Consider the following 9,501-nt stretch of genomic DNA (forward strand, 5'->3'; position numbering starts at 1 on the left):
ATTTGATGTCACAAGAAATCAGTAAATATCATAAACATGAAACCCCACATTGGTCTAATACTGTAAACCTTTTTCAGTGGCTTTATTTTCATGCTGTCACCCCACCACTGCAAATTCATAACACCAAAAAATATGTGTTTCCAACATATTACTGCTGTCTACTGTAGCTACAGAGTTGTTTCAACTGCTAACAGCAGGAAAACCTCTTTTTCCCTCCTACTACAAAATTGAACTGCTGCAAACACTGATGAATTTACAATTCATGTATTACAGTCTTTTAGAGGTAGCCTGAACGGATACAGACTAATCTATAAAGGCTGTGTTCCTCCATAGTGAATTCTATGCAATTATACACAGATCCATACCCTCTGTGTACTCCCCAAACCTACCATTGGTTGTGGCACCTCCTTCAGAAGAGATATTCCTCCCTGACAAGGCACCCACAGCATTGTAGGATGGTTTCTTGCCATTTTGACGCCTTATTTCCCCATCACCTGTGCTATGTCTGGTTATTTTTACCTGTTCTAAATGAGTCTCGTAGGAGTGGCAATCAATGTGATAAATTCTCCCCCGAGCTTTGGGGCCATTTGCACCAACTTTGACATTTATGAATACAATGTTAGGGTTTAGGAAACAATTGTATTTTTGTCACAATAATTTATGCATTGCAGACAGGCAAAGAGGCATGTTTATGTGTTTTGTGAATAGAATATTATTTCGTTTGTCATAGAAAAAATACATATATGTTATTCCTGGTAGGCTCTTTTACTTAGTGTAATCAACTGGAACAAATCTATGTATTATCTTTGTCTAATATGTTTTAAATGTAGGACAACTAATCTACTTGCATTTTCTTGTATGTTTTAATTTTAAAATTCTTTACCTACAAAAATTTCAGACTTTTCATCTACAAACAGCAGGTGGGTATTTCCAGCCGGTGTTTGTATTCTAGTGATTTTATTTCACAGTACAGGAAAAGAGCTTTTCTCAGTGTTTAAAATTTGCGGTTGAAACAATTCTTAGGTACACATATTGGACATGCATATTCGTGGTGAAGAGGTCACAGTGAAAATAAAATCACAAGAGAACTATCTCAAGATCTACAGTATTCTGTACCTGTAAATCCATGTACTTTTGTGGGAACCTTATTTGCAGTAGAAGGGGAAAGGAGGTTTTCCCAGTCTTTGACATTTGTGGTTGAAATAATTCTATAGTACTGTAGTCATACATTCAACACACAAATTCAAGGTGAGGCCACTGTGAAAATACAACCACAGCGAACATTTCAAGATCTAGTGATCTACTGTATACATTTTCCCGTGGTTCTGTACCTGTACGGGCTGGAAGTCGCTGGCTTCCTTCCGCAGGTGGTCGTACTTGAACGAGCGCTTGGTTGCGGGATCCAGGAAGCGCCCCTGGCCCATGTTGCCATGTTCCGTGACCAGTGCCTGGTTGTCTCCCTCCACCTTACATGGTGTGAACTGGTCTATGTTGTACTTGGCAAAAGCCCTGGGGAAAAAAGGGAGTTCCGGTGAGATTTCTCCACACTGCAACTTGAAAACAGCCAAGTTGTCACAATATTGTTCTCAACTTTCACTTTCTATAGAAAAGAGACAAAACAGTAAAACCTTATATGCCCAAATATAGCACTCCCACACAGTTGCTTTAAAAACAGTGAGGTGGAGTCTCACCCAAGGCTAAGTCTGTTGCAGTATGACATGAAACCACTAGATGGCAGCACAGAATGTTTATTATATTTTCCAGAATCAGCTTCAAGTTCAAGATTAGTTTCAGGAATGTGCTAGACATATAGCCAGCTAGCCAGGTTTTCCGAACAGCAGTTTTAAAAATGACAGGTAAACATCCTCTACATTTTACTCTGAATCTAGACAAGTTATTACCAAAACCTGCTGTCTGCCCCACAATAGATCTATCACTATAAGATCAGAACTTGTTTGTGCCATTCTAAACACATGTCTCAGATAAGTTAACCAAAATTCTTCCAACCAAAAGCCTTGGCATAGACCTGTAAGCTCCCAATTGTTGAGAAATAGACTAATTACCAACAGGACTGACTAAAATATTTCTACATACCAGCACTTTTATTTTGTTTTAAAAGAAAATATCTACAGAAGCTGAGATTAGAGGCTAACTGTAGATTTCAAACTTCCGGTATGTAGGTATGGTTTGTGTTAATGTCATCTGGCTATCAAAATACCCTTCTAACAAACCGCCCTTTTTGTGCCAAAAACATACCATTCCACTTCAAACACATTCATCTCTCCACTACAACTCCTAAGTACATTCTTCCAGCACTCATGACTCTCTACTGATACTGTTCGTGACTGCTTCTCTTCCACAATGCTGACAATACACCACCACATATACAGAACATATAGCTTAACCATTGTAAGAAGTATACCTAACGCTAGGCATTTTAAAATCTGCCCAACATGCTTTATCATTTATGCTTATCATTGATGTATGACAGAGAAAATCAGTAATATAACATCAGGCAGACCTTACATGGTGGAAAAGAGTAACAGATGGAGAAACCTTGCACTTTCACATTTTCCTAATGTCAGGAATAAATTGAGCAGATACGCATGATGAAAGTGAGTACAGCCTTTTCGCACATTTGCCGTAAGACGTAACAATGTAACTTACTGTGAAGCCCCTTCCTTCAGGAGGTTGTCATCGTTCAACAGCAGACGCACGTCTGGGACAGACAGATAAGAACATTCAAGATGGGAAAAACACACACGGGGCTGGCAGTCACCTTCAGGCTAGAACTGAATCACTAGAACTTAAGTATTGCATCATAAGCAGCAGTTTTACCCTATCCAGCACGTCAACAGAATGTACTGCACCTTTTCAAAACCACTGTTTTTGTTGGTTGTCTGGTCAACGTTACTTAAAAATTTTGCCCGTTGCATGAAATATTACAATTTCTTTCCCAACACAACTCTTAAAATTAGAGAAGGGACGTCATCCTCATATTCATAAATATAATCCTATAATGATATATTCTGTAAAAGTGCTATACATGTTACATTCTTCCCGTAGGTGCAGTGCATTCTTCTGACATGTTTTTGCAATGAATTCACATCAAATACTTATTCAATAAAGCCTTCAACACAATGTGGTTAAAAGTTAGAAAATAACAAACTCACCGTTGAAGACTTCATTAAACTCTCCTGGCGGCGCATGGAGGATGAAATCTGATGCTATCCGCACCTGCACACAAAACAGAACATTCAGTACGGTTTTGTTACTGTTTGTTACTTGGAAAGTTTTTGTTCATGCTGCTTTTTATTACTTCATGGGAATATTTCTAAAATCAAACCACAGACAATTTCAATAGCTACATTTGTTGTAAGCTAAGTGTGGATCCCAATAAAGTCAAGTCAAGTCAATCCAACACGCCCAGTACTATTATTCTGTAAATAAAAAACAAAATCACTGCAATATTTTATATTGACAAAAGTCTGGGTTCCTAAATTATCAAGATCCTTGGAAGTTAGAATCCAAAATTGAGTTGAAGCAAAATTGACGACACAATGTGCATTAATCACTGAACATCTAATTCTCTGCACAAATGTTTCTGTATCAATCCCCATCTTGCTTTATTAGACAAAGTCAGGAGACAAGAAGGAAAAAATTTTCCCCTCAATTAATCGAACAGCCAGTGATCCTAATAACAAATAGTTTCAAGTTTATGACGTCATTTGATTAGATATAGACTTGGCCTTTTGTACCTAAAATTGTGCCCAAATAAAGACATAAACAGAAACCTGTGGTAAGATATCAGCTCTGTACAAACTACCACAGGGAGATATTGACCTTATACAAAGTAGTAGATCGATTAAACTGTTCCAACAAGGCGAAAACTGATGACTTTAGCACTGTCGGCTCCCAATAGCTTTTCATAATATATGGTTCAATCTGAAAAATCTGACAGCATCAATTTGATACAGGGCTCAAAGAAAATGCCGTCACGGCGAGAAATAACGAAAGATGTCGTGGGACTTGCCATTTGGTAAAAGGTTATCATTCAAGTTCTCAAAACCTGTAGGCTGTAGATTCTGTTTTCAGTTGGATTTGATCCATACTTTTTGTAATTGGTTTAATGATAAGTCAGCAGAAAACGACTTTATAATCTTAGAACCAAAAGCATCATGCTAATGCACAGTACATATACATGTCTCAAAATGTTGACATGTCTACTGGTCTTGTATTTCTGCACTGTGATCAGACTCAGAGCAGGATGAGGCAGCCTAAACTTAAAAGTATAAAATGACTCTGGAGTCTGACTCCTATATATACACTTAGTTCAACTTAATGTGTACGTAATAACTCATCATAATCAAGTTATACTACATGAAAGTCTGGCATCTGCAGGCAAAGTGAGAATTGTCCTAACTGCTAACGAACGCCGAGCACAGACCGTGGACAGCAACGATCCCTCCCGTCCCGGAGTCAACATTACTGTGGGAGGTAGGGTTACACAATAGTGATAACTCAGCCAATATAAACCACTCAGACCTGCAGAGATGGAGCTTGCAATGCACACTCTATAACGTTATCTGCACTAACATCATACTCCAGACATTGTCCTGACCAACTTAAGATGACTCCCAGGCACAAATTGAACTTCTTGGAGCGGACCAGAGACTTACTTTGAGAGCTCTGTGTTCCTGGGGTGTTCCGATCATGGCTGCTGACTGCCTACCCCATGACACACTGTCCCTAAAATAACCACCTCCCTTGGTATGCCCAAAAACGAGACTACCCTACAACCTCCTCTGCAGCACTTGGTGCAGTCCACATCCAACCACTATTGTCTTGATGGTAAAAGTGTTTCACTAGCATTGTCCTGAATATCACATTAAAATGAACCTCCAAAACTATACTTTCTTGGCAAATACAGAAGATTTTATGTGCAAACACTGGTTACAAGCTGAAAACTTGAAAGATTATTAGAGTTTCAACGAAAAAACGTCCAAGGTAGGAACGATCCAAAGTGCGGCAAAACTGGGGTAACCACCCATGCCAGACATACCACCCATTACAACCATAGCAGCCACCAAAGGCCACATCTGCCATCCAATATGATACAGCCAGTAGTAACGGTATACTAGTCTTCATGCTGCACTAGAAATATAAACAACATTATACATATCTATCTGACATGCTTTCACTAAACTTTCATATGTGCATCAACAATAACAACAAAGAAATGTCATCACAAAAGTACAGCTGCCTACAGCAAAATAAGCTCAATTATTGTAAGATGTATGGATATATTTTGGACAGATGGGTCTCTGCACATTTCCATATGACCTTCTTGATCCTACACAAATAGCCTACATTCTGGTACCACTCTGCAAGCAACCATCATGTACCAACGCATAGAAGAACAGCTTAGCACGGTGATCATGGATAGAAGGTAAATTATTTCTACATCATGATGAACAATGCAACACAATTTACAATATGTTACGATAAAACTATTCCCAGCAGCTAGGCTTGCATGCATGATTGATATGGTGATGTTAGTTTGGATATAAATAACTGATGGTAGTGTTGTTGTTGTGAGAGTAACAATAGTAATAGAATGAACTGTCAGCTCACAAATGTAATTTTACAGTTCAAATCATGACAGAAATCATGCTTTAATCACGGGAGAGACTTATGATGGTAGGTTTATGATTCTTGAGAACTATTGAGCTTCAAATATGAGAAAGATATAAACCACTGCCTGCATATAATTATATTAGTATTACCACTACATGTATAACATTATATACATACAAATTGTATGCACAAATGTCCTACTAACTACTAGTAATATTAGTTTAGTTCAAAATGATGTAAAAATGGCAAATAATGTAAATTTGGTAACAAATGTCCTTGATCTTTTGCCATGATTAAAATGACGCTGGGCTAATATTCTGACCAAGGCTATCCCAAGGGCTCATCCATTGTGTATGTTATGGGGTGGGGTGGGTTCAGCCCAGAATCTGGCTAACATAACAAGAATTTAGAATATCTTCATGACGAATGCAATTTGGGCCACAGAAATTTTATAACAAGTAAGTTAGAACGTCCAAAACTGTAAGACTGATAGACGTGCAATTCAGTCTTCTTGTATCTAAATTGCAAAGTTCTCAACTAAATCAATTTAGACATGTTGGTGCTCTAACTTTGTAACAAAGTAAGGGCTCAAAATTCATTCGGGGCACCTAACCTGTAAATTTAGGTCCACAGAATAAAAATTGGATGCACAACATAGAAGTAAGCCAGCAAAACGTAATTACTAACCTTGCTGCTTCTCTTCAGAGCCAGAATCTTAAATTCTGTGGCTAACATAAAAATTCTAAGCATGTAAACAACAAAGGTTTTATTACATGTATGTTTTCTGACACATGTACAATTATAATACCTGTACATACCTAAAGCTAAACCTACACGAATATCTAGGTGCACCAATGGTTTCTAGCTTCGAAATTAGGTTCCCCGGTATGCCCCAGATTTCCAGTCCTGGCTGTACATTTAGTATGTGGTACCAGGCGGCCTGTATAGGGACCTCAAATTCACACCTGACTAGAATTGAGTAGAAAAGGTGCGCATGGCTTCACTCTTGTTTACCACGGAGGATATCATCCAGACAAGCAGAAAAGCTGGTCAAACAATGTCTGGTTTAGCACACAAATTTCCCTGCAGCCATCCTTTCTCAGCTAAAACTTCTTCCTACTACCAACATCACGTAAAACAAAACAAAATGTTGGTGGAGTTTTTAGCCATGTAAAATTCTGTTGAATCACTGTGAGAATCTTCATCATTGTTTAGACTGCAAGTTATTGGAAGTCGGTAGCTGTATGTCAGATCACAGACACTGCTAGGTCGAAGGTGAAGGTCAAAGGTGAAGGGCCCTAACCTGTAAACAGTTCATAACTAAGTTCTTTTCTAAAGACTAAACTATGCATGACATTCTAGCTGCAAATTTTTTCCTCACATGAAAAGATATGCACCCATGCCCATTTTCCCAAAAGGTACAATTTTCCGTACATTACTTTTATTCTATAATATACTGAAATCAAGAAGTTACATGCTAAGGGACTGTACGATATTTACCGGGGGGGGAGGGCCGGTCGTCTGAGGGGGGAGGGCCTAGGAAAAAAATTTGAGCCGGGGGGAGGGCCTAGGAAAAAATATTTTAATTTGGGGGAGGGCCTAGGTAAAAAATTTTTCCAAGATCCCTTTAACTCTACAACGTTTTTATACACTTTCAAAACATGATTAAACGTCTGTCCCATACATATCGTAGCGATTTGCCAGTCATTGGAATCGGCAGAATTTTACGTTCCAATAATATCCACCCCTATTATTATAATGTATTCGCCCAAATCTCCCACAGTCCCCTTCAAAATCTTGCATTTTCGCCAGAATCGGCGAAACTGGACTACACAGCCAAATTACACGGATTAAAATCGCGTCAATCGAAACGATACCGATCGAAAATGTAGGAAGGCTTGTCTGAAGATTTTGAAAATTAATTTTCGCCGTTCAACGCACCCTTCCCAGTGGTGTGCGTGTGTGCGTCGACAAAGGTCCCGCTGGTCCCGCCTCGCAACTCGCTCGAACTTCTCGGCGTGGATGTCGGATGTCGACGGATTAATTTGGTATTTTTCTTAAACCAAGGACTATTTCAACATTTATATCTATGTCCCTCCAAAGTTAATTGAAAAGAACACGTAACTTGGCAATATTGTTTCCCTGTTTGTAATAAAATTGACGCGGAAGAAGTTCGTGGACGAAAGGTAGGCTAGATAGAGGATTATTTCGATTACACTGACTGACAACGTTTACTGACTTTAAATTTATAGCTCGATATACCAGCGAAATTTGTGCTGCCAAATTTGCCCCTCAACATGCAAAACATGGGTTGAAATTCAAAATTTTTCCGGGGGGGCCCAAAAAAAAGCAGCCGGGCCTTCTCGGCTCTAGTGGCGCCTGCGGCGCGATGGCCCGCGCCTTCGGCGCTTCATGCGGGGAAAATTTTCAATCAAAATCTCGTCCTCCCCATACGAAATTTCACTCTCTATGATTCACGCCGGGGGGGAGGGCCTAGGAAATTTTTTTTGAGCCGGGGGGAGGGCCTAGGAAAAATTTTTTTGACCTGGGGGGAGGGCCTAGGAAAAATTTTTTTACGCTACCCCCGGACGACCGGCCCCCCCTCCCCGGTAAATATCGTACAGTCCCTAACTGTCTTGTTTTTCAGTCTTGTTTTATATGCCAGTGTCTACTTGACATGTTGATAAAACTGTGTTTTAATAGGAAGAAGGTTAAAGTTGTAAAAGACACACCCAGAGAAGAAAAAACAACTTTCTTTTATGGTTCTCTCTTCATGTGCTTATTTTCCCAACTTTCTCTCTTCATCATTCATGTTCCCATTTCAATGATGTGTGTTCCTAAAATGCCATCATGGGGTGAGCGCGTTTTACGATTCCCAAGTACACATGGGTGATGTCATTTATTTGACTCATAACAGCATCATGTTGACACTGCCATGTCATGTGACAGCCTTTGTTCAGAAGTGTCCCCTGACACATGCTGAAGTCTAAAGGGACACTTTGGACATGTGACATCATGGCTGTTATCGTGACAACGAAACAAGTTGTTGCTGTATCTTTTCAAAATCAAACCGAAAAAATCCTCTGAACAATCCTTACTTTCAAATTATTTTCACACCTGTATGAGACATCTTAGCACTTTATCTATGTTTTTAATCTGCCTGCATACGAGGCTCTTTATAAAGAGAGTGTAAACAACCTTTTTTCAAACGCTAATGAACCTGGTATTTATACGCAGATTAAGAAGCCAGTGGGGAAGCCTTAAGCCACAACATCTGCAAGAATGTACGATACTGATAAGAGCAGTACTGATTATATTGTGACTTGTTTATACCACCTTCACACAAAAAACAACACTGTTTACTGACAGTTACATGCACACTGTCACAACCAGCTGCTGGGGAAAGTGACAACAATAACCAGAAGACTCATCAGTCAATGATAACCACAATAATACGGCGACAACATCTGCTTTTACTCTATTCTTTATGCTCACCGAAGTTCGATCTAAAGCCAAGGAGGTCGAAAGACAGGGAATAGACCTCCTTCATCTGACTAGTCATTTTGAGAGTGATTTACTTTCTGATGGAAGTCTGTTGTCTGGTTTACTGCCAAAGTGGACAAATTGCCCCGTGAGTGGTGCAAATTATGGTGCCAAATCAAATGCTTCACTTCTTCAACCTTTGACCCCCCTCCCTCCCTTCAGGGTCCTTTCCCAGAAAAGGGCAAGCAATCCTTCAAAACGTCCTGATTCAATCCAAAGTCCGGAGCTTTGCGGTGTAGGTACAAATATAGAGATGTTTGAGTTATATCGGACGTTACAATTCCCACAGCTCAGATCATTTTTCTGATGTAGAAGGTTGAT

General features: G+C 39.4%; 1 protein-coding gene across 2 annotated transcripts in view; it reads right to left on the bottom strand.

The window, feature by feature from the left end:
* LOC109467111 (F-actin-capping protein subunit alpha-1-like) overlaps nucleotides 1-9,501 on the bottom strand; it is a 17,411-nt gene that overhangs the window by 4,161 nt on the left and 3,749 nt on the right. The window contains exons 1-4 of one of the 2 annotated variants that reach the window (XM_019765031.1): nucleotides 4,680-4,779; nucleotides 3,174-3,237; nucleotides 2,668-2,719; nucleotides 1,332-1,509 (exon numbers count right to left, since the gene is read on the bottom strand). In XM_019765031.1, coding sequence (XP_019620590.1) covers nucleotides 1,332-1,509; nucleotides 2,668-2,719; nucleotides 3,174-3,237; nucleotides 4,680-4,715 — 330 coding nt within the window. In that variant the 5' untranslated portion in view covers nucleotides 4,716-4,779. Of the gene's footprint in view, nucleotides 1-1,331; nucleotides 1,510-2,667; nucleotides 2,720-3,173; nucleotides 3,238-4,679; nucleotides 4,780-9,501 lie in introns of those variants that run through there. The other variant, XM_019765030.1, reaches the window with a different exon arrangement.

The sequence above is a fragment of the Branchiostoma belcheri genome, unplaced genomic scaffold (genome assembly GCF_001625305.1).
Source record: "Branchiostoma belcheri isolate BF01 breed outbred unplaced genomic scaffold, Haploidv18h27 scaffold175, whole genome shotgun sequence".
NCBI lineage: Eukaryota > Metazoa > Chordata > Leptocardii > Amphioxiformes > Branchiostomatidae > Branchiostoma > Branchiostoma belcheri.